Consider the following 26,212-nt stretch of genomic DNA (forward strand, 5'->3'; position numbering starts at 1 on the left):
TTTTTATTATTTAAATTAAACATTACCTGATCGTGGCACTTGGAAATGTTCTCTGCCCTTCACTTTCTAAATTAATAGATTTAGAATCTAAATTAATTTGAGAGGATAAAACAAAATAAATCTCTATCAAACACTTCATTCCAACACATACTTCACATGATTGGTGAACAAATGACAAACAGGTAGTCCAGCTACTTCTTTTTATTAACATAGTAATTAGATTATTTTCACCACTATTCATGCAAAATTGGAAAGCAGATAAGAAACTTTTTGGCTGGGCATGGTGACTCACACCTGTAATCCCAGCACTTTGGGAGGCCAAGGCGGGCGGATCATGAGGTCAGGAGTTTGAGGCCAGCCTGGGCAACACGGCGAAACCTCGTCTCTTTAAAACTACAAAAATTAGCTGGGTGTGGTGGCAGGCGCCTGTAATCCCAGCTACTCTGGAGGCTGAGGCAGGAGAATCGCTTGAACCCAGGAGGCAGAGGTTGCAATGAGCTGAGATCATGCCATTGCACTCCAGCCTGGGCAACAAGAGCAAGACTCCGTCTCAAAAAAAAAATTTTTTTTTGAAAATCTGGGTCTTTATTTTATGAGATTTCCCATAGTAGCCAGGGAAGAAGTTTTTAATACACTAAGTGACCTTTAAAATAAAGTTCATGAAGCAATTCGATATGTTTCAATGAACACATAAGTTAATCTGGTTCTCACAGTTTTCTTAAGACTTAGTAAAATAATATTGGTAGTAATTACTGTTTAGAGACATAAAATAATCTATAACCACCTTTTAATGTTTCTTTTTGTTGCCTTGTATACCCAGTTACTCAAAGCTGTTGTAAGTCTCACTTGGCACACGTTTATTGCTCCAGTTTTGCTAATAGATAAAATTTGGGGTGCCTCCCAAAATAACCCTCATTAGACTAAATTAATAATGTCAACTTGAAAATCTGAGTTTTACTGCTGGCTTACATGGACATGTAGCATGGCCTTTCTAGTGCTTAACTTTCCTATATACAAAATAATAATAACGAAGACCAATTTCAAGGGCAGGAATGTTGTTTTGTTGTTGTTGTTGTTTTTATTGGCATGTAATAACAAATATGTGATTGTAGATAACTTCAGATGTCTACTTTAAAAATAGTAACTACAGCCTGGCCAACATGGTGACACTCAGTCTCTATTAAAAATACAAAAATTAGCTGGGCATAGTGCCACGTGCCTGTCATCCCAGCTACTCAGGAGGCTGAGACACGAGAATTACTTGAACTTGGGAGGCAGAGGTTGCAGTGAGCCAAGATCGTGCCACTGCACTCCAGCCTGGGTGACAGAGCAAGACTCTGTCTCAAAAAAAAAAAAAAAGTAACTAATAATTTGGAGATAGAGATGCACAGAGAGAATTGCTTATTACATATTGTTGCTTCAATTCCTTTAAGCTATTTCTTTGACTAGTGAGAGATAGTAAATCATCTGCATTTCCAAGGACTTTGAAACACTTTGGAGGAAGTAATGAAATCAAGGTAGTCCCAATATCACCGGATGTCTCCATCTTGTTACTCTGCATCTTCTGTGTTTTTTTCCAAATAGATTTCTGAATGCATTACTAATGAGTGTGCAGGTCTCTGAAATGTGGCGTGGTGTAGCAGACAAGAGCTGGGCTTTGGCGTTGTATGGACCTTAGATGTGAATCACAGCTCTGAGTGGCTTTGTGCAATTTCTTCTCTGATCTTCAGTTTCCTCCTCTATAAAAAGAGGATAATGATATAGTATACCTTGGAAAATCTTAAAGTATGCTTCCTAAGTCTTTTTCAGATCCTTGAATTTGCAAAAACCACAGTAGCATATAATTTTTTCAGTTTCATCCTTCACAAAATAGGGATAATGACCTATACTTCCTGGGTTATTGTAGTAAATTAAATTATGAATTAAATATGAAGAACAAAGCTTAGTTAATGTGGATGCTGGGTTGGGGTGAGCTAGGGTCACTCAGGGACCTAAATAATTCATTCTGGCTTATCTGCCTTTCCAGAAATGAGTCCAGTTTGCAGTCAGTCACAAATAGTTGAAATCTTGATTGAAATTAGAAAATATTATGTGTGTTTTAAGTGTACTGTTTATTTCTGGGCAAACAGGAAACATTCTGTGGCTTGAGTGGTATCCCCAAAACCAGCGTATGAGAATGAATAGAACTGCCCATCGGCGATGAGAATTAGGGTCATGAAGCACAAAACTCATTAGAAGCAGCATATGGAAGCAAGAAAGAGCCTGATCTTTACAGGGTGGATAGAAAGCAAGGACCTTATGTAAAACAAAGGTTGGGCAAAGGTAGTCAGAAAAAAATTGTAGTAAGCCAGGTTAGAAGGATGTAAAGGTACGAAAACACCTCTTATGAACACCTATGGACGAACCCTTGGGCAAGATGGTCACTGAAAACAGCACCAAGTCTTTTTCAAAAGCAAGAGTTCCCCTATACCAATTATCTCAAGAATTATAAGCATCCGTTGAGCCAAATGCACATATAGTTCCTCAGTTTGTGACTGGTGCATGGTGAACATACAATCACTTTTAGCTCCTTTCTTCATTTGATTTAATTCTTAATAGTATTTTTGTGTTAAAAATATCATAACCATTAATGACAATTAAATCAGTTAATGTTGCTGAGAGTCTGGGCCATTTGATCTTTCCTGGCACATAATAAGTTTTCAGTAAATATGTGTTGATTGACTAAATAATTTAGGACAGTTTATACATCATTTTTATGGCATGCTACAGATAAATATTTATTATGTGCCTACTTTGTGTCATGCCTTGAGATTAGAACTGAGTGACCTAAAAAGAAAAATTTTGTATCGTTTCAATTCTCAAAAAGTTGATCTAGTTGAGTAAATAATATATAAATACGTAAATAAAGACCTGGTTGAATTCAACAATATAAGAAACACTGCAACAAGTAGTTGTTTAATTACATAAGTGGAAATGACGGTGAACAAAGGCACGGAGTAAAGAGAAGGCAAGGAAATATTGGTGGAACATTTTGGTTGGAGATAAGTAATTGTGTAGAAGAGTGGCAGGTAAGACCAGAACAGTGGTTTGTATTTCATAAGATTGGGATGCTTACATTTCTGATTATACCAAAGCTTTTCTTATTCTTGACGAAAATTTGCTCTAGCTGCCTTCATCAGTATGTAATGTCATCCTTTGGCCTGATGGTATTTTTTAGCCTTATATTCTCTTTTGTCCGATATTAAGATTACTACACCAACTCTCTTTAGGTTCATAGTTGCTTAATATAAGCTTTCATTCCTTTCATTTTTAACACTTTTTTTCATTTTGTCTTCAATGTGTTTATTTAATATTCTTGTTCTTAACTCCATGTTGACAGTATCTGTCTTTTAGTTGGTGGATTTAACCTATTTGTACTTATATTTACTCAAATTTTTAAAACTCACTTCTGATAGCTTATTATATTTTTAATTTACTGAACTTCTCATTTCTTCCTTTTTGTTTTTGTTCCTGATTTCAATTGTATAGGTCAAGTTTTCTTCTGCTGGTTTAGAAATTGTGCGTTTTGTTTTTATACATGTTGTCCTTATCTTAAGATATAGTCTCATGTTTACTTATCCCTATTGACTTCTTTAACTTATTAATATTTGCATTTTTCTCCTAACAGAAAAAGTACTTTATCACATTGTCATCTGCCTTTAATCTTTTGATACTGCCCAGAATTTAAATTCTGGTTTCTCTTGAATGATGAATATTACCAAAATATTTGGTTTTCATTAATTCTCTATCTCTTAAACGGCAATTTTCAGGGATCTGTTTCTCTCTCCATTTTTTTTTTTTTTTTTTTTTTGAGACGGGGTCTCATTTTACTGCAGCCCAGGCTGGAGTGCAGTGGCACAATCAAAGCTCATTGTAGCCTCCACCTCCCAGGCTCGATCTTCCTGCCTCAGCCTCCCAGGTAGCTGGTACTACGGGCACACACCACCATGCCCAGCTAATTATTTTTTAATTTTTTATAGAGGTGGTGTTTCATCATGTTGCCCAGGCTGGTCTCAAATTCCTAGGCTCAAGTGATCCACCCGCCTCAGCTTCCCAAAGTGCTGGGATTACGGCTGTGAGCCACTTCACCTGCTGTGCTTCTCTTATTTTTATTACTTTCTCCCAAAATGTTTTCTCACAAAAAATGAGTCTTTGTATGGCAAATCATTTGAGATCTATGTGAGAGAGTACTTTTATTATACCTCCAAATTTGAATGACAGTTTGTCTAGAAATAATATTCTAGGTTCAAATTTCTTTTCCTTCCATTATTTAAAAATATGGCTCTATTGTTTTGCATTCAGTGTTGCTGTTGGGAAATCGAATGGCAGTCTGGGTTTTGTTCCTTTGCAGGTGAACTGCTCTTTACTTACGGAAGCTTTTGGAGTATTTTCTTTGTATTTGATTATATTAAATTAACTACAATTAAAAAAAGAAAATTTGCACAGTATTGTCAGGCCAGTGGACTTAGCTACAATAGATTTATCCCCAGCTAAATTTATCCCCATTGTGAAAAATTTTTGTGTTTAACTTCTCTGTAATATTATCTGCTTACTTATCCCTTTTAGTGACGTTATCACTTGCATTTCGAACTGAAGCTCACTGTCTAGCCTAAAAGATGAAGGGAAAGGAGATCTAAGATATTTAATACACATGATAATTACATTGAACCATGAATCTTTGTTTGGGCTGTTTTGATTAATTCATTTTTAGTTTGGAATGAAGAGCAATTTGGAGGTGAGCAAAATGGATGAAAAAGCAAAACAGGCCGGGCTCGGTGGCTCACGCCTGTAATCCCAGCACTTTGCGAGGCCGAGGCGGGCGGATCATGAGGTCAGGAGATCGAGACCATCCTGGCTAACACAGTGAAACCCCGTCTCTACTAAAAATACAGAAAATTAGCCGGGCGAGGTGGCGGGCGCCTGTAGTCCCAGCTACTCAGGGAGGCTGAGGCAGGAGAATGGCGTGAACCCCGGGGGGCGGAGCCTGCAGTGAGCCGAGATCGCGCCATTGCACTCCAGCCTGGGCGACAGCGAGACTCTGTCTCAAAAAACAAAAAAAGAAAAAGCAAAACAAAAAGATTTTGCAGGTCTTCCTACTGCCTTTATTCACTTGGAAGTTTGCTGACTCAGGAAAATGCCAAACATATAGATTCACATGCAAATAAAAATGTGAACTTGGATAAGAATATAAGATACAAATTTCTTTTGAATTTTCCATGGTCTGTGTTCTCCAGGCTCTTCCTCTGTACTCTTCCCTCCTTGACAACAGTTTCATTCCATTTGGCACTTACTATTTTCCTGACAAATTATATGTAATAAGATGGTAACTTCCCAGAAGTGCGTATCAGCCGTTGCTATTTCAGTCAACCAATTTTATTGAGTCTTCTTTGTGAAAATAGCCCTAGAGCTTAGTCATATGCTATTTTTCTGTTCTCTTCATGTTTCTATTAAATAAACACAAAGTCAATAAAACTAAAGTGATATCTTTAACAATCCCATTGCCCACCAATACATATGAAAATCGTGATGAATTTTCTCCTTTGAGTGAGTTCTGATTTTTGAACTAATCTTAAAGATTATTCTTCATGATAAGACAGTGGGGGCCATTGAAAAGAGAGTAAGTTCTAAACTAAAAGGCTTAGGTTAGGCCAGGTGTGGTGGCTCATGCCTGTAATTCCGGCACTTTGGGAGGCTGATGTGGGCAGATCACCTGACGTCAGGAGTTCAAGAGCAGCCTGACTAACATGGTGAAACCCCGTCTCTACTAATAATGCAAAAATTAGCCAGCCGTGGTGGTGCGTGCCTGTAATCCCAGCTACTTTGGAGGCTGAGGCAGGAGAATCGCTTGAACCTGGGAGCTGGAGGTTGCAGTGAGCTGAGACCGCACCATTGCACTCCAGCCTAAGCAACAAGAGTGAAACTCTGTCTCAAACAACAACAAACCTCTAAAAAGCTTAGGTTTGAATCTACTCAATTGTGTAACTCACTGGTTGGGTAACTTTGGGAAAACTATGCTTCTTTAAGGCTTAATTTCCTCCCAGTAACACGCAGATAACAACACTTTGCAGGGTTGCTATGAGAATTAAATGAGAGTAACTTAGGCTACTCCCCAGCCTCGAATACACTTGTAAGAAATGTTAATTCCCATTTTCTTTCCCGCACATCATTAACATTAGTGTGATTACCTGGGTCATGAGTAAGAACACTGAACTTTGTTTTCAGTTTTTGGAGATGTCCAAGCAGACCAAAAATAGAATCTGTGAATCACTCAGAGCCTGGCATACTGGCATATTTTGAGCTAACCTTACGAAGAGAGAATATTCAACCTGTTATTTTCCTACCCCTAACTTGTAAAAACTTTATTGACCCATGTTGCTGTGCTCAGAAATAACACCAAAGCATTTAAATTTAGTTTTAAAAGAACAAACCTCTTATATTGTTTCAGCACAATAATTATAACAAATAGAAATGAAAAAATCAGTCTGCCATAGTATTCTGACTGCTTCCAATGCCCCACCTTTTAGCACTAATGCCTAACTCCAGTCTACATAGCAATTCATGTTCCCAGATAAAACATTGCATATAGAGTTTATTGCAAGCATTTGCTTCTTTCTTTCTAAATTATCACTTCTTTTTGTTTGCTTAGTCATACAAAATAATGTCAGGGTTGGTTTCAGTCAGAAAAATTACAAACTTAAACCCTATATAGTGTTCCCTTAGAATATTTACTAAAAGAAAGATATATTTTCTATTCTTTCTTTCTTTTTTTTTGAGACAGAGTCTCACTCTGTGACCCAGGCTGGAGTGCAGGGGCGTGATCTTGGCTCACTGTAACATCTGCCTCCTGGATTCAAGTGATTCTCCTACCTCAGCCTCCCAAGTAGCTGGGATTACAGGCATGCACCACCACGCCCAGCTAATTTTTGTATTTTTAATAGAGACAGGGTTTCACCATGTTGGCCAGGCTGGCCTTGAACTCCTGACCTCAGGTGAGCCACCCGCTTCAGCCTGCAAAGTGCTGGGATTATAGGCGTGAGCCACCGTGCCCGGCCTAATACGTTTTCTATTCATTTTTACCTTTAATTTTTCACAAATATGTTGGAAATATAATCATTTGAATATTTGCAGTGGTTATGAGCACAGACTTACGTTCAATTTTGGCTCAGTCACTTACTTGTTGTGTGACCTTGGGCAAGTTTTAAACTTCTTTCTAAGCCTCAAGTTTTCATCTGTAAAATCAGAATTATAACGGTACCTACTTCATAGACGTTAAGGGAATCTATTAAATGAAACACATACACAAAGAGCCTAGCATAGTGCCTAGCACATAGCTAAGGAATGTTAACTTATTTCTACCAAGACTATAGCATATTTATGTGTGTTAATATAATCATTATATTAATGTGGTGAGAAGTAGGATTTAACTGTATACCTTCAGGAGTACATACATGATAACAATTGTTCCAGATTTCTTCAGTAACTTAGTCTCAAGAGTTCTCTTTTAAAAAGTTCTGAATAGATTTTCTTCTTGGAAATAATACTTTTTGAAAAGTGTAACCTTTGATATGTACTACATACCAAAAGCACAAGTAAAGGAAGCCTGGTTGTGTTTTAATGCAAACCACATAGTAAAGCTTTAATTTAATCACTTAAAGTTAGGGGAACAAACAGGAAGTGTTGTAATAATTGATTGATTTTCATATTTACCTTAATAAATGCCTTGACCATAGTCCCAGTTTGGTACCAAATAAAGATATTTATACATGTAATATGCATCCTGTGTATAGATATCTTATGTATTCCATATGCTTTGTTCTTGAGAATTTCTTCACTCTTATTTTCATTTAGACTAAGGAGAAATCAAGAAAGCCTATTTCCTTAGTCATCTTAGTCATTATCCACCCCCACCAACCCTCCAGGCTAAGAACATCGTGCAGACTGAGTTATTAAAGTTGATCTGAAAGAGGAATCTGTTCTAAATGACTGTCCCTGGATCTGCAACGGAACCCTGTAAATACCCTTCATTACTCTGGCGGGGCAGTATCACATTTCCTTCATGCACTTTTGTGTCTGACACAAGTTAGGCAGTGAGATTTGGACTTTAGATGATCCTGGTTGATTGATATAGGAATGGTGCTTCTCCTGAGACAGGTAACCACAAATTTACTTCTCAGGATAATGTTTTAAAGTGGGTGTTCTATTTAGTTTTTAAAAATGTTTTTAGTTTTTAAAACTAAGTGGGTTTTGAACTTTTAAATAGTTTTTTTTAATGTTTTTGGTTTTCCCAGGCAAGCATTTTCAGTAGTTTAGATGAAAAAGAAATTTCTTAATGATTTCATTGTCTTTTTCAATTACATTGTCGTCATGCCTTTTGTATAAGATCTTTTATAATCCACCACCCATCTGTTGTTTTGGATAGTCAAGAACTTGTCTTTGCTGTGAAAATTTTTCTCATTAAAAATGGCTAAAAAATACATACTTTCTCTGTTTTTCAAAAATATGGCATAGAGGTTTTGTTTAGTTTTTTCATCTGATACTGGATACATCAAGACGAATCTATGAACTTCAAGCAAAACTTATTGAAGCTTTGGTATATGTGACTAATTTGTTTTAGAGAACTGGAGCCTATAGCAATATAACAAAATAGCAAATGCAAACATTTTATATGAATCTGCTAGCATGGAAATTCTTCCATGCTTACCGTCCAAGTGAAGACTTCCTCTGTCATAGATCTTCCAGATTCCTTGGCATTCCTGTGGATCATTCCAATGTGAGTAAATTGTTTCTGTGGCTGACTGACTGAATTAAGAAAACAGCTGAAGGCAAGCACAAGATTGTGTTCAAACCACAAGAAACACATGTGTTGGATGAGCCACTCAACTTTATGGGGAAGGCTTAAGACATGTAACCAACCTTGTGTTTGCTTGCCACTTAACAAAGTTTGTTTTTAACTATGTTGGGCATTAGAAAGTTTTAAAGATTATTTTTTGTATCAATAACTCTGATGAAATCTTGAACTAATAGGTTTGTGGTATAATGTTTATACAATTACGACTGAAGATAAGCAAGGCGGGAGCTGGATTATTTGGGAGCAGAAATTAGTTTTCAAAAACTGAAATCTAAAATATGTTTGATGTACTATAACCAGAGTGTTCACAATTGCTAAATATTATTTATTTAAAACATTTACATTCAGCTTTTTTTCAAAGAGCTCAAAAATTGTGTATGGTATCTGTATTTGAAAATGTTACAGTAAAAATGAAAAGAGAAAGATGACTGCCATTCAGAATGTCTTTGGCTTCTCTTTTCTTTTCTTTTTTTTTTTGAGACAGAGTCTTGCTGTGTCACCCAGTCTGGAGTGCAATGGCGCAATCTCGGCTCACTGCAACCTCTGTCTCCCGGGTTCAAGAGATTCTCCTGCCTCAGCCTCCCAAGGAGCTGGGACTACAGGCATGCACCTCCACGCTCTGCTGATTTTTTTTTTGTATTTTTAGTAGAGACGGGGTTTCACTACTTTGCCCAGGCTGGTCTCGAACTCCTGAGCTCAGGTGATCCGCCTGCCTCAACCTCCCAAAGTGCTAGGATTACAGGCGTGAGCCACCACACCTGGCCGGCTTCTTTTTTCTGTAACTCTTCTTTTGCGTTTTAAACCTACTTTAATTCTTCATATAGATTCCTAATTTCACTGCCCAACCAGCTTTATTCTACCTTTTAGTATGAGTCTCCTTCAACCTTAGTATTCTATACCTGGGTGAAAGGTAGAATACCAGGCTTATCATGGCAGTTTGCAGGAAAGTAAAAATGTGTTTACTTATAGTGTGTTTAAACATTGCCTTTACTATCCACCTGAAATAGAGGTTCTACTCTCCCATGGGAGAGACTCACCCAAGACCCAGCAGCACTTAACATTGATTATGGCTTAAGATCTGAGTGGGATAGTGGAGGAAGATCCTCTTTTTAAATAAAAAGAAATTGTTGGCATATCCACATAAATAGAATATGCAGAAGGACAATTAAGTGGTCTTGACATTAGTATCAGCACAAGATTAGGTAAGAGAGAAAATAAATCTGTACATTGAAGCTCTGGATTACTGTGGTAATGAGAATAACCTATACAGATAATTCATTTCCTCCTGTATCCTCTTCTCTCCTCAATGCCAATTATTTCAATCTGAATTATTTAAAAGTGTTCTTCATCTTTTTTGCCTGTGTAAGCATAAAACCACATAAAAAAGGTGTAATTAAACCTCCAATGTGATCACAATAAACAAAGAAATTTTATATCTGTTCAATGTACTATAAATAGTCTCACGACGACTGAAGAGGATAAAGATCTCTTCGTAAATTCCACGAGGTCAGAAATTTTTGTGTATTTTGTGCATTGCTTTATACTCAGTACCTGGTACACAGTAGGCATTAAGTAAATAATTATCAGATGAATGAATGACTAGGAAAAAACCCTATAAGCAGTTGTATGACTCAATTAAGGAAGCTAGATTTAAACCAATGTATTTCATGCTATCAGAATCTAAGAATGATCTTTTTAAAGAATAATAACCGGCTGGGCGCGGTGGCTCACGCTTGTAATCCCAGCACTTTGGGAGGCCGAGGCGGGCGGATCACGAGGTCAGGAGATCGAGACCACAGTGAAACCACGTCTCTACTAAAAATACAAAAAATTAGCCTGGCGTGGTGGCGGGCGCCTGTAGTCCCAGCTACTCGGAGAGGCTGAGGCAGGAGAATGGCGTGAATCTGGGAGGCAGAGCTTGCAGTGAGCCGAGATTGCGCCACTGCACTCCACCCTGGGCGATAGAGCGAGACTCCGTCTCAAAAAAAAAAAAATAATAATAATAATAACCAGCATTTAAGTTTGAATTTTCAAAGTCCTGGCTTCTACCATGATTGATAATGTTATAGCATCATTTAATCTATACTAAGCAATCAGGTTAACTTTTTTTCAAGTTTATTTATTTATTTATTTATTTTTTTTTTTTTTTGAGACAGAGTTCTGCTCTGTCCCCCATGTTGGAATGCAGTAGCGCGATCTCGGCTCACCGCAACCTCTACCTCCCCAGTTGAAGTGATTCTCCTGCCTCAGCCTCCTGAGTAGCTGGGATTACAGGCATGCACCACCACACCTGGCTAATTTTTGTATATTTAGTAGAGACAGGGTTTCACTATGGAGGCCAGCCTGGTCTTGAACTCCTGACCTCAGGTGATCTGCCCACATCAGCCTCCCAAAGTGCTGGGATTACAGGCATGAGCCACTGCGCCCAGCCAAGGAATTTTTAACGTTAGTTACCTTGTCTGCTTTTGCTTAGCCTTTGGACAAACAATTCAAAAAAGCTCTCAGCTTTAAAACATTAGACCTTAGCTTCATGTTGGCTTTTCATAGTCAAATTTCCTAAAATGTATCAGTGATTTAATGAGAGTAAATTTCCTGTTGATTAAAATTAAAGATCTTAAAAATTAAAATTAAGAGTTTTCATACATTTAAAAATAATGTCATTTTTTTGAATGATGAACTATGGTATAATGCATTTAGTGTTCATTCCAAACATCAGTCAATAAATAACTTGGGCCTCTAGCTATAAGGGAAATTCTATAGGTAAAAGAACTGATTGATCCCCACCCCCATAGGTGCTATCCTGCTATGGAATCCCTTTGCTCAGTTTTCTCCTGTCCAATCAGGTGGAATGTTTCACAGGCACATGGTTTATACAGCTCAAAATAACTTGGGACCTGTGAGCCGACAAATGCTCTGGCTCCGGTGGTGACAGGTTGTCCAGCTTCTTACAGCCATCTTCACTGAAACTAAGGTTAACTCCTCACTCTCTATGGACGGCTACTCTCTATTTCCAAGGGCGTGAAGAATTTCCCTCTTCTCCTGTGCTTTCATCTAAAAGTTCTCCCTGGATAATTATCATTGCAGTGGAGTGCCTGGATTGGACATCCTCATCTGGGTCAACTGAAAAAAGAAAGGTAATATCCAGATTTAAGTTCACAAGTGTGTTTTGATAACAGGGCACTGACAGTGGAAAAGCGAATATTTCAAAGAACTCATTACTGTTACCTGAAATGAAACCTAGGAAACTGTCTAATTACATATGACGGGACACAAAATTAAGTGAAAAATAAAGCTTTCCACATGTAAAGATTTTCGGGGGGATTGATGAGACTGACAGAGATCACAGCCTACTTGAGTTCCTAAGGAAAAATATCTCAACAGAAGAAGTTGTGACATGTTGCATATCTCACTGGCATTTTCCACACATTCATTTATTAAAAGAATGTTGTTTATATACAGAATATGTATGCAATGCCTATTTCCTTTTTAAAGGAAGTTGAATCTAAAATAATATGCCTGCATAAAGACTTTCATTTTAAATTTTTTTTATCATGTAAAAGGATACGCTTGCTATATTTAGTGTTGGGAGATCTGCTCCCTGGATTAATGTACACAACAGCTGCAGAAAGTCTTGCTCAAGGGACATTGCTCTTTCTTTCTCCTTTCTCTCTCTCTCTCTCTCTCTCTCTCCATCTCTTTCTCTCTCTCTCTCCCTTTTCAGCTGCATCAGAAAGACACTTGACAGTCAGTGGCAAATGTTTGGCCTGGTACATTGCACTATTAGCAGTAATAGATGCACATCTTGAGTTATGTTTTAAAAACTGTATAAGCAAAGAAAGAGAAAAGATGGATTATTATGTATTTCCAGTCCTCAAAAGTGAACATTACAGTAATGGTGTTAAGGAATTTTAGTACCTTATCAATAGATTTTTATATGCTTATTAAAGATATTAACATCAGCTTGAAAGAAACAAAACAGTCATCCAGTTTTGTTTCTCAAAAAACTATGATTCAATTACCTTTACTTTAGTAATAATGAAATGAATCCTACAAATGCTAAATTAAAAATTTACCATGACGTTATAGTCTCTCCTTAATAATAACAGCTCTTGAGTTCACATAAAATTCATAGTTCTTTTCTAGGAAATTGAGAATGTCTATACTTACAGCTATCTTAAACATATTTTTAAAACAGAAAATAAGATATGCTGTCCGACACATGATTTGACAACAAGCAAAATATTTAAAATCAAGGCCGTCCCAAGAAATCTGAAATATATGGATAATATACTTACAGAGGTGTCAAGAGATAAAATTATAGGCCTTACAGAATCTTATAATAATGGACTATGAAACAAACAGTTGAACACTATCCAAATTCTGGAAGTGTGTCTCTATCCCTGCTTATAGTATATGGCTAATGCTACTGGAACTCATAATAATGTGTTAAAACCCCAGTCTTCCATATATCTACAATTTATAATATAGACACTACTACAATATGCTTACAAAGGCACTTTCAGTAGAACAGACACAGAACCACAATTTATGGACACAAGAAGTTGAATGAGGTTTTGTCCAAGCTGGTTTTGGAATTCATAGTGGTAGTTTTTGCAAATTTGCTTCTGAAGATATGAAACAACACGTAAATCAGGTTCCATTTTGAAAGGGTTTTAATGAACCAATGTTGATATGTGAAAAAGTGAGAGTTCAATTTTTCAACAGTTAATTCCTACACGTAATAGGAATAGTAGACTCAGTTCACTAACCTGAAAATATAAGTCAAATGCTCCTGCCAACCCTAGAATAATTAATTTTTTTTCATTCTCATTGAGATTTGACAAAGATGCTGCTGGTCTCATGGTGTTAGATAACAAGATAGAAAAATGAAAGGGTTTTCTTAACAGGTTTTCCCCTCTCCTAGGGGATGATATTTTTTAAAATATCTCTGTGGTGCTTCATGGTTGAACAAATGCTTTTAAAACTACTATAACATTACCCATTTGCTTAAAGGGAACAACTTAGGTAGAGACTGAATGGTCTTTTTAGAAATTTAAGAACAATTTCAGCAGATATATTTTTGGTGGGAACAAAGGTTGGTGGGACTATTTACCTGCAGTAGCTATAGAGTTCTCAGAGTTCATGTATAACCAGAGTCACCTTGACAAGCTCTGTGCAGGCTCCCTGCTACATAGACCTCCACTCGGAGTCACAGTGCACTCCACTCTCAGGGAGGGGCCCAATAGAGCCTCCCAACAAAGCTCTTGAACTAGAACTTGATCTTGAGATCCCTTGGGACACCTACTGTTCTCTCAATCTAGCAAATGTATTATGTCAATTTAATTAGGGAAGTTAGCTTTTTTCAAATCCTTAATTACCTTAAAAATGACACAAATAGTAGAAGCTGAAGAAGAATGAAAGTGCTAAATTTTTGCATTTAAAAAATAAATATTTGAGTTGATAGGGATTGACAAAGTTTTCTCATTTGGGATTTCCTATATAACAGTTTGGTTCATTATGAATGGTGAGATCTTGAGAGTGATATAAAACCTCCTATGCCTATCACTTTTGTGACAACCACCAAACCCTTTTTCTTTTTTGATCCTAGATTCTTGAAGTCTTCTTGATTGCCTTCCATGAGACTTTCTATGGGCCATAGGATTTATTTTTTACAGTATTTCTTTGCTGTCTTTCAGATTAAATAGTACCTTTGAGCTCTGGCTGCCCTGTCTTTCACTAGCGCTTCCTTACATGTTTGTCATCCTCTGGATACAAAAACATACGTAATACGCTTCGTAGGAGCCAGTCTTTTTTCTCCCATTCAAACGAAATCTTTACTTTCTTTCCTACATTCTTAACTTTTACCAATTCAATTAAAATAGTAAGAAAATGGCCTACTCACCTTTGGCCTATTATCTAAAAGTCTTCACTACTTAACCTCTGCCCTTAAAGGAATGTCCCTGAACGGATTCACATTAATTCCCTGATGGATCATCTCTACTCAGCCTCTTTATCTCAACATTCTTTTCTGATGTATACATTTGTCTGTATTTATCTTTGCCTATATTTATCTTTTCTTCTTTCAAACTGAAAAATTTTTGAGATAATGTGTCTTATATGATTTCCATATTATTATTGACATATCATTTCCATATTCCTCAAGTTCTTACTCTGGTAATGCAGTATATACTAATTTATTAAATTACTAATGCCGTTCACACCAAAAATAGACTAGAAATAAAACTAAGATGGGGATGATCACTGTGATAGTGAAGGGATGGATATTGTATTAGTGTACCAAGTACACTCCATCTGCACCCAGATTTTAAAAAGGTGATCTGTACATAACTCTCCAGGACTGGTTCCTATTCACTGGGATTTGGTTTTTGACCCAGCAAGAACTTCTCCAAAAGAACTGACTTAGATACTTCTCTAGGGTGATATCATTGGATATAGAAGGCAAAACCAACAGGTCAATACTGGCATTAAAGAGAGGGAGCAAAGTCTATTTTTTCTTTACCTAAAAAGCATTCTGGGCATATTAATTACACATCACCAGCAAAAGGTCACCTCAAATTTGCATAGTGCTCTACAGTTTTAAAGTGTTTTCACAAACAGACCTATGAAGTGAGTAGGATAGTTCTGCTTATCCCTGTTTTAGATGAGTTACTTAAACATATTTATCTTTTCCTATTCTGGCTCTCTTTACAAATAATTATTAACTATTAGGCTATTTTTGGGCCTGCCTCTAAACCAGATTTAGGTTACTTGGGAGTTCTTTGGTTTTTTCATGAATGTGCTTCCCACACTATAATGAATGTAGAGCAGTGTTTAAAGACACATGTAGCTAGGTGCAGTGGCTCATGCCTGTAATCCCAGCACTTTGGGAGGCCAGGGTGGGTGGATTGCTTGAGCCTAGGAGTTGGAGACCAGCCTGAGCAACATAGGAAGACTCCATCTCTACAGCAAATTTTAAAAGTTATCTGGGCATGGTAGAAATCACCTGTAGTCCTAGCTACTTGGGAGGCTGAGGTGGGAGGATTGCTTGAGCCCAAAGGTCAAGGCTGCAGTGAGCCATGACCGCACCACTATACCCCAGCGTGGGTGACAGAGTGAGATCTTGTCTAAAAAAAAAAAAAAAAAAGACACATTAAAAAAAAAAATTCTTTTTTTCAGCTTTTTGAAGGTTTAATTGACAAATTAAAAATGGTATATATTTGTGGTGTACAAGGTAATGTTTTGCTATATGTATACATTTTGCAATGATTAAATCAAGCTAATTAATATATCCATAGCCTCACATACTTACCACTTTTTTGTGTGGTGAGAAAATTGAAGCTCTACTCTTTTAGTAATATTCAAGAATACATCACATTATTACAAACTATAGTCCCCATGCTGTACAGCAAGCCTTCATAATTTATTCCTTCTCCTGTGTAACTGGAACTTTGTACCCTTTGACCAACATCTTGGCATTCCTCACACCCAGATTTGTTTTCTCATTTAAATATCTAATACTTCACAATCAGAATACTTCAGTATTTATGTTTGAATTCAAGTTACTTCATACTAGGTTTTGCCAATTCTCTGGTCAATGCCCCAGCTTAAATTTTCATATTATAACTAAAAAATGAGTTTATTCCATGTATTTCCAACAACAGGGTCTTCTTAGAGCCTGAAGAAGGATAGCACCAAGTTAACATGAGTTGAAAAACATGTCCAAAGGCATCAGCCTCAAAGTTTTTTTTTTTTTTTTTTTTTCACAGAGTCTTGCTCTTTTGCCCAGACTGGAGTGTGGAATGCAGTGGCACAATCTCGGCTCGCTGCAACCTTTGCCTCCCAGGTTCAAGCGATTCTCCTGACTCAGCCTCCCAGGTTAACTGGGATTACAGGCACCTGCCAACACGTCCAGCTAATTTTTGTACTTTTAGTAGAGACGGGGTTTCACCATGTTGACCAGGCTGGTCTCAAACACTTGACCTCAAGTGATCTGCCTGGCTCGGCCTCCCAAAGTGCAGGGATTACAGGAGTAAGCCACTGTGCCCCACCATAAACCTGACTCTTAACATTTTCAGAAAGTTCTTAGGGCAGATCCTCTTTTCTGGAAAAGTCCTAGGGAAAAAATAGAGGTATTTAGGAAAGTAAAGGAAGTACAGTAAGCTGTCTATGTTGCCAAATTATTTTACGTGATTTGCTAAAGTCTCTCTTGATGTTTGATGCCACATTAATTGTTTCATTTCCAATCTGGTACCATTTCATCAATGCCATGATCTGTTTTCAAGGGCAATTACTCATTCTTATTTTCAAAGTGGGAAAAAAATCTAATTTTCCATTTTGTGAGAAACAGAAAAGAGGAAACAAACTCAAATGTCACTGTGACCAGCCGTGGTGGCTCACGCCTGTAATCCCAACACTTTGGGAGGCTGAGGCAGGCGGATTACTTGAAGTCAGGAGTTTGAAACCAGCCTGGACAACTTGGTGAAACCCTATCTCTACTAAAAACACAAAAATTAGCCAGGGGTGGTGGCGCGCACCTGGAATCCCAGCTACTCAGGAGGCTGAGGCAGGTGAGTTGCTTGAACCCAGGAGGAGGAGTTTGCAGTGAGCCAAAATTGCGCCACTGCACTCCAGCCTGGGCGACAAAGTGAAACTCCATCTCAAAAAAAAAAAAACAAAAGTCAAATGACACTCTGAATACTGCAGCTGAAATGTCTAAGAGAACTTATGATTTTCTTTCCTAAAACCTGCTCCTGCCTCATCCCAGCAAATGATTTTGCCAATGACCTAGTTGCTCAGAGCATAAATATTGGAGTAATTCTTGACTGCTCTTTCTTTCACATCCCACTTTTAATCCATCAGCAAACCGCATTGGCTCTACTTTTAAAGATATCTCAAATATGAGCATTTCTGGCCATCTCCCATGGCTACCGCTCATTGGTCCAAGCCACCATCATCCCTTGTGTAGCATGTTGGCAATTGCCTCCTAACTGATCTGCTCACTTCCACTCTTACTTCCTTCAGTTTGATTCTTTGCATAGCAGCCATGATTGAACTTTTTCAAAACCATGCCTTCTGCTTCTCAAACCCTTTAAGTGGTTTTCCCTTCACATGTTTAATAAAATTTGACGTCCTTTCCATGGTCTGCAAGACCTTAAATGATCTGGCCTTGTACCTTTCTGACCTCATTTTCTTTGGCTCTTCTTTTTCATGCACTTCTTCGCTCACTGGGCTTGACTTAAACATACAAAACACTCACCTCTTCAGGCTTTGACGCTTACTTCTACCTCAGTCAGGAACATTCTTTTTTTACCAGATGGTCACATGAGTAACTTCTCCACTGCATTATAAGCTTTGCTTGACTTTGCTAGCTAAAATAACACACCTTCTTTCCTCCTCCGTTATTCTCAATCCCCTTTTTCTATTTTATTTTTCTTCCTAACATTAATATTTTCCCTACTAGAATGTCAGTTCCATTAGGACAGAGACTTTGTCTTTTGTTCACCACTGAATCCACAGTGCCTAGAACAGTACCTGGGACACAGTAGATGCTCAATAAATATTTATTGGATGAATAAATGAATTATAGGGTACCTATAATAGCACTTGTGATTTTTTAAGTACAAATTTTATAATGGTTATAAAATTAATGCTTAAAAGAGAAAGTTTTTAAATTAATGCTTAAAAAAGAAAATAATTTTCATATTTTTTATTTTGGCTAATATTTTATCAGTTTAACAATTTATATATGCATTTTCATCTGAGAATCCTCAAAGATAGAATTGTTATCCTATCTGACAGATGAGGATAACTGAGATTCAGATGCATTAAGTGACTTTCTCAAGAAAACAAAGTTATTTAGCGTTGGAGCTGAGATTCAAACCCAGGTTTCTGACTGTAATCAGATGTTCTCTGATACTTCTGGTATGAAAGCAAAGCATTCCAGCCTGGCCAACATGGTGAAAACCCATCTCTACTAAAAATACAAAAATTAGCCGGGCATGGTGGGAGGTGCCTATAATCCCAGCCACTCGGGAGGCTGAGGCAGGAGAATCGCTTGAACACGGGAGGCAGAGGTTGCAGTGAGCCGAGATCGTGCCATTGCACTACAGTCTGGGCTATAAGAGGGAGAGTCTATCTCAAAAAAAAAAAAAAAAAAAAGAAAGAAAAAAGAAAAAAAAAGAAAGAAAAGAAGAAAAAAGAAAACAAAGCATGATTTCAGTTATTTTATCAATTATAAATACATTTTCACTTGAAAGTCATCTTAAAGTTATGACTGACTTTACCAGTTTATAGTTTTTCTTTGTGTCTATAAGTTTTCTTTGTGTTCCCTTATCTGTCCTATTTTATCCTACAATTAAAAGTGAAAGATAGGCCAGACACGGTGGCTCACACCTGTAATCCCAGCACTTTGGGAGGCCAAGGCAGGTGGATCACTCGAGGTCAGGAGTTCAAGACCATCCAGACTGATCAATATGGTGAAACCCTGTCTCTACTAAAAATACAAAAATTAGCCAGGCGTGGTAGCGCATGCCTGTAATCCCAGCTACTTGGGAGGCTGAGGCAGGAGAATTGCTTGAACGTGGGAGGTGGAGGTTGCAGTGAGCCAATGTCGCACCATTGCACTCCAGCCTGGGCAACAAGAGTGAAACTCTGTCTTAAAAAAAAAAAAAGTGAAAGCTAATAATAGAGTTAGCAGAAAATTCTAATGAACACATAAATTCAAAAAAAAAAATTTATTGACCACCTTCTATGTGCTATGTGGGTGCAGAGATGATGGTGTACAAAACATAGTGAGGTAGACAGAGAAGAAAATACACACACTTCATGTATTGTGGTAAGTATTGTGTTTGGAGACTATGTCAAGGACAGTGAGCTTTGGGAGCACGTTGGAGAGGTACCCAGCTCAGGGAAGAGAAGAAATCCCAGGGTAGTGATGTCTCACCTAGGAAGCAAAGACCATGTAGGATTAGGCCTGATAGCATAGTGAAAAGAGGTGGGCACAGAAAGCAGTCCAAGCAAAGAGAATACAAAGATCTGAAGTCAACACAGTTAATTCATGAGACTGTATTTCAATAGAGTACAGATACACTGAATTAATTATGAATGTAGACTTTGGTTTCTCTTCAAATTTTTCCTCAGATCAAGTCACTTCACTAGTTCTGCCTCTATTTCTTATCTATAAAATGGAGGCCATGATACATGGCCATAGTTGTTAAATAATAATAATATTATTATTATTATAGTAATAGTAACTTCCATTTATTGAATGTTTACTAAATCCCAAGCACATTTAATCATCACTTCTACCTATGATATGGCTACTACTATTATATCTGTTTTACAGATGGGTAAACTTTAACTTAAAGTTAAAAGAGTTTAAACTTTCCCGAGTTTATACTAGGATATTAGGAAGTGTCAGAACTAGGATTTGAACCCAGTTCCATCTAACACCAAAGTACTAGGTCATAAGTACTACATTAAAACATTAAAGAAATCTTTATTTTGAATACCTGAAAGTTTTGTTATAATAATTTATCATAACCATAAACATAAGAACAGGTACATTAACACCTCAATTGGCTTCTTTTCTTAAAAAAAAAAGACTTATCTAAGAATTTTCTTTTCTATTTCCACCACAAATATAAACTTTTTAAAAGTTCTTCAACTTTAACATCACCTTCACCAAAGCATTGTTTTTTACAAACATCAGTCAAATACCCATTATAGTGGCAAGCCCTATTTTAAGGACTTTGCCTTTGATGTTATTAATCCTCACTCCCCTGGGAAATAGATTTTTTTCATGTTTTACAGATGAAGAAACTAAAGCTCAAATAAGTTAAGTAAACTTCCCAAAGTTACATAATTGTTAAGAGATGACGCAGAATTTGGAATTAGATCTATCTGGTACCAAGGCCAATGCTCATTCCATGTTGCCTCAATGTAAAAGTTATCTCAAAATAAAGAGTAAAAGACAAAGTCACATTAAAACACAATATACAGGCTAGGCACAATGCCTCACGCCTGTAATCCCAGAGCTTTGGGAGGTGGAGGTGGGAGGATCACTTGAGGTTCTTTGAGTTGGAGACCAGCCTGGGCAACATAGAGAGACCTCGTTCCTACAGAAAATTTAAATATTAGCCAAGTGTGGTGGTGCGTGGCTGTAGTCCCAGCTACTTGGGAGGCTGAGGAGGGAGAATTGCTTGAATCCAGGAGTTTAAGGCTACAGTGAGCTATGATCATGCCACTTCGCTCCATCCTGGGTGAGGGCGTGAGACCCTGTCAAGAAAGAAAGAAAGAAAGAGAGAAAGAAAGAGAGAGAGAGGGAGGGAGGGAGAGAGAGGAAGAAAAGGAAAGAAGGAAGGAAGGAAGGAAGGAAGGAAGGAAGGAAGGAAGGAAGGAAGAAGGAAGGAAGGAAGGAAGGAAGGAAGGAAGGAAGGAAGGAAGGAAGGAAGGAAATTTAAAAAACCACAATAAACAGTAATGTCCAATGAATAGAGAGAAAGCCATCCTGATTTATATGGCACTTAATTTCCCCCCCATCTAAACAGAAACAGAAACTTAAACGAGGCTAAAGAAATAGTTGAGTTACAAATGAGGATTTTTGGTGTATTAATTACATTTTCAAATAACATTTTGCACCTTATTTCATATATCTTTAACTGTTCCTCCATGTACTTGGTGCACAAATGAGAAAGCTTTTCAATTGGGGTATCAATTATACTTTCATATACTATTTTGTATATTATTCACTGTTCCACAAAATTTAATAAATAGCCATGTAGTTCTATTTAATGAGTATGTCATAATTTAATTAACTACTTATTACTGAACATGGTTCCAATTTTTAAATATTATCATATGATAAACACCTTTGTAGACAAATCTTTGCCCTCCAACATCTTTGCATTTTATTTTATTTATTTATTTATTTATTTATTGAGGCAGAGTTTCACTTTTGTTGCCCAGGCTGGAGTGCAATGGTGCGATCTTGGCTCACTGCAACCTCCACTTCCTGGGTTCAAGTAATTATCCTGTCTCAGCCTCCCGAGTAGCTGGAATTTCAGGCGCCCACCACCGCGCGCAGCTAATTTTTTGTATTTTTGGTAGAGACAGTGTTTCACCATGCTGCCCAGGCTGGTCTCAAACTCCTGACCTCAGATGATCCACCCGCTTTGGCCTCCAAAAGTGCTGGGATCACAGGCGTGCACCACTGCGCCCTGTCACCTTTGCATTTTAAATTAATCTTTTTTAAAAGGCATAATAGACTTCATCCAAATAAGTAGCTCTAGTAGCAGCAATCTCAGTCTGTGGCAAGTAGGTGGGAAAAATATTTGACTGTGGATGGTCCTTTCAGTCATCTCTTATTGCCTCTCAAGGTGGCTGCCTACTTTGCCAATTCAGAGGTTAGTTTGGGATAGCATTCTAGAAGTTTGGAAACTGGGACCGTTCCTAGGAAGCCTTTTGTGTGATATAAGTGACCCTGTCGTATAAGAGAAAGGAAAGAAATCAACTGAAGTAAGTTCTGTTATAGGATGTTAAAGCCGGAAAATATTTAGAAGATTACTTTTTTCTCTACTTTCCTACACAGTAGCCAAGAATGGCAAATAGTCTTCATCTCCATTGCCATCTCTGATTGGAGATGGCTGAAGGAGTGGAGTGTTAGGAAAGTCAAGGTTAAGGGGAAGGTACAGTAATCACTGAGCTGCAGCTTTTAAGGATGAGAGAGAGTAGTGACAGCCTAAGTCACAAATTGGCCATCCTTTAGTAAATGTTTGAATGAATAAATGGATATAATATTAAAAATACAAAATTGGCTTGCATTATTATATTACTTTCTTAAGACTTTAAAAATATTTATTTTTTTGAATAGGTAATATCATATAATTAAAATTCAAAAGTTAGGAAGAATACAGAGCGAAGTCTCCTGCCAAGCATCATATTCCACTATATCTCATTTCCCCTCTTAACCAAAGTTAATTTAAGATTTTTTAAAAACCTAGGCTCTAACTCTTATCTTTGTAGCCTAATATGAAGAGGCTAAATCATCATAGTTTTCAAGAACAGGTTGAGCCTAATAACAACACTGAATTTAAACAGCTTGTCTCTAGCAAGCTTGTCAAAAAACAAAAGCATTGTTTATTTTCCATGAGCTAGCTAGATCAAGTTCGTATTTTCAGTAACTAGATGAGATTATGTTGTCAATATCTTTCAATTTCTATAATTCTATTACATTCAAGGTAAAGAGGAGAGGGTGGAGAGCAAATCTCTGTGTATGAAAACACTTTATAACTAAAAGACCATTATCAACATTATCAATATCAGGCTTAGAAATGTTATTTAATATTATTATAGTTATGTCACGGCCTTTACAACTGAACTTGCATTTAAAGAGTTTAATAAAGTGGTAATCATCCAGGTCTTTATTTTAAATTTCAGGGAAATTTCATTCTGTTCTTATTTATTTCATAATTTGAGAGTAATATTTAAGTCTTTAAGGTTTGTAAAAGGGGGAGGGCACGGTGGCTCACCCCTATAATCCCAGCACTTTGGGAGGCTGAGGTGAGTAGATCACCCGAGCCCAGGAGCTCGAGACCAGCCCGGGCAACAGGCAAAATCTTGTCTTGCAAAAAATACAAAAATTAGCTGGGTGTGGTGGCACATGCCTGTAGTCCCAGCTACTTGCAAGGGTGAGGTGGGAGGATTGCTCGAGCCCATGAGGTGGAGGTTGCAGTGAGCTGAGATTGCATCACTGCACTCCAGCCTGGGTGACAAAGTGAGACCTTGTTTCAAAAATAAATAAATAAATAAAAAGTTTGTAAAAGTACTAAAATTAGGCAATTTTTTATTTTGAGCTTTAATTTCTAACAAATCTGCAGTGCTATAATAGACATAAACTTGTTATTCCCTAGAAATGATCCAAACTTTTTGGTATTATTATTTTGTGACAGCATGCAAGACGACAGCATAGAAGCTTCTACTTCCATATCTCAGCTTCTAAGAGAGAGCTATTTAGCTGAAACCAGACATCGGGGAAACAATGAAAGGAGTCGAGCGGAGCCATCCTCCAACCCTTTCCATTTCGGCAGTCCTTCTGGGGCCGCTGAAGGAGGCGGAGGCCAAGATGACCTTCCAGATCTTTCAGCCTTTCTGAGCCAAGAAGAATTAGATGAAAGTGTCAATCTGGCAAGACTGGCCATCAATCACGACCCTTTGGAGAAGGCAGATGAAACTCAAGCTAGAAAACGACTTTCTCCTGATCAGATGAAACACTCACCTAATTTAAGTTTTGAGCCTAACTTCTGCCAGGATAACCTTCGAAGTCCCACCAGCTCTAAAGAAATCCCCCAGGAGGCAAAAAGGCCACAGTATTGTTCTGAAACCCAGTCCAAAAAAGTATTTTTAAATAAGGCTGCCGACTTCATTGAAGAGCTATCCTCCCTTTTCAAATCCCACAGCTCCAAAAGGATTAGACCTCGTGCCTGCAAAAACCACAAGAGTAAACTGGAATCTCAAAACAAAGTTACTCAGGAAAACAGCTCCAGTTTCTCAGATCTGTCAGAAAGACGAGAAAGATCTTCTGTTCCCATCCCTATCCCTGCGGATACCAGGGATAATCAAGTGAATCACGCCCTCGAACAGCAGGAAGCCAAGAGGCGTGAAGAGGAGCAGGCTGCCAGTGAGGCGGCTGGTGGAGACACCACACCAGGGTCTTCCCCTTCATCTCTGTACTATGAAGAACCTCTGGGGCAACCCCCCCGGTTCACTCAAAAGTTACGGAGCAGAGAAGTTCCAGAAGGAACTCGAGTACAGTTGGATTGCATAGTGGTAGGAATTCCACCACCTCAAGTAAGGTAAAAATGTCCCACTGGTAATGTTGAGTAATGTTGCTTTCCATCTACCATGACCCTCCCAAGTATTATCATTTAAGTACATGGTTTACAAAATCGTATACTCCCTTTGAGAAAAGTAGTCGGTGTCTAAAGCAGCTTGGTCCAATAGAAATATAAACCTAGTCACGTATGTAGTTTTAATTTCTCTAGTAGCTACATTTTTAAAAACTAAAAAGAACCAGGTGAAATTAAAATTAATAACTTACATTATTTAACTAACATATCAAAAACATTACCATAGGCTGGGCGCAGTGGCTCACGCCTGTAATCTCAGCATTTTGGGAGGCCAAGGCCAGCCGATCACCTGAGGTCGGGAGCTCGAGACCAGCCTGACCAACATGGAGAAACCCCATCTCTACTAAAAATACAAAAATTAGCCAAGCTTGGTGGCATGCGCCTGTAATCCCAGCTACTCCGGAGGCTGAGGCAGGAGAATCGCTTGAACCTGGGAGACAGAGGTTACGGTGAGCTGAGATCACGCCAGTGCACTCCAGCCTGGGCAACAAGAGCGAAACTCAGTCTCAAAAATAAATAAATAAAATAAAAATAAAAACATTGTCATTCAACATGTAACCAATATAATAATTATTAATAAGATATTTTACATTATTTTTATTATACCAGGGATTTGAAACCCGCCGTGAATTCTACACTGACAGCATATTTCAATTTGGATGTTAAATTTTCCTAGGGAATACAACCTTCATTTTGGCCAGGTGCAGTGGCTCACGTGTATAATCCCAGCACTTTGGGAGGCAGAGGCAGGCAGATCACTTGAGGTCAGGAGTTCGAGACCAGCCTGGCCAAGAGGACGAAACCCCATCTCTACTAAAAATACAAAAAAAAATTAGCCGGGTGTGGTAACAGGCATCTGTAATGCCAACTATTCAGGTGGCTGAGGCAGAGAGAATTTCTTGAACTTGGGAGGCCGAGGTTGTAGTGAGCTGAGATTGCACCACTGCACTCCAGCCTGGGCTACAGAGAAGAGGCTCCATCTCAAAATAAATAAATTAGGCCTGGCGCAGTGGCTCACGCCTGTAATCCCAGCACTTTGGGAGGCCGAGGCGGGCGGATCACGAGGTCAGGAGATCGAGACCATCCTGGCTAAAACGGTGAAACCCTGTCTCTACTAAAAATACAAAAAAAAAATTAGCCGGGCATGGTGGCGGGCACCTGTAGTCCCAGCTACTTGAGAGGCTGAGGCAGGAGACTGGCGTGAACCCGGGAGGAGTAGCTTGCTGTGAGCCGAGCTCGCGCCACTGCACTCTAGCCTGGGCGACACAGCAAGACTCCTTCAATAAATAAATAAATAAATAAATAAGTATAATTAAAAATTCAGTTATTTAGTTGCACGAGCCACATTTCAAGTGCCCAATAACTGCATGTGTCTAATGACTACAGTATTGGACAGTGCAGGGCTACAGTTTACAGCCTA

At 38.1% G+C, this 26,212-nt stretch overlaps 1 protein-coding gene across 6 annotated transcripts in view; it reads left to right on the forward strand.

Moving 5' to 3' along the window:
• MYPN (myopalladin) overlaps nt 1-26,212 on the forward strand; it is a 139,790-nt gene that overhangs the window by 24,803 nt on the left and 88,775 nt on the right. For 4 of the 6 annotated variants that reach the window (XR_009212791.1, XM_058436286.1, XM_058436287.1 and 1 more), the window contains exon 2: nt 23,836-24,738. Coding sequence is in view for 5 of the 6 variants with exons in the window: in XM_058436286.1 (XP_058292269.1) it covers nt 23,837-24,738 (902 nt within the window). In the remaining variant the exon portion in view is untranslated. Of the gene's footprint in view, nt 1-8,732; nt 8,810-23,830; nt 24,739-26,212 lie in introns of those variants that run through there. The other 2 variants (XM_032170434.2, XM_032170426.2) reach the window with 2 other exon arrangements.

The sequence above is a fragment of the Hylobates moloch genome, unplaced genomic scaffold, assembly GCF_009828535.3.
Source record: "Hylobates moloch isolate HMO894 unplaced genomic scaffold, HMol_V3 SCAFFOLD_3, whole genome shotgun sequence".
In the NCBI taxonomy this organism is placed as follows: Eukaryota; Metazoa; Chordata; class Mammalia; order Primates; family Hylobatidae; genus Hylobates; species Hylobates moloch.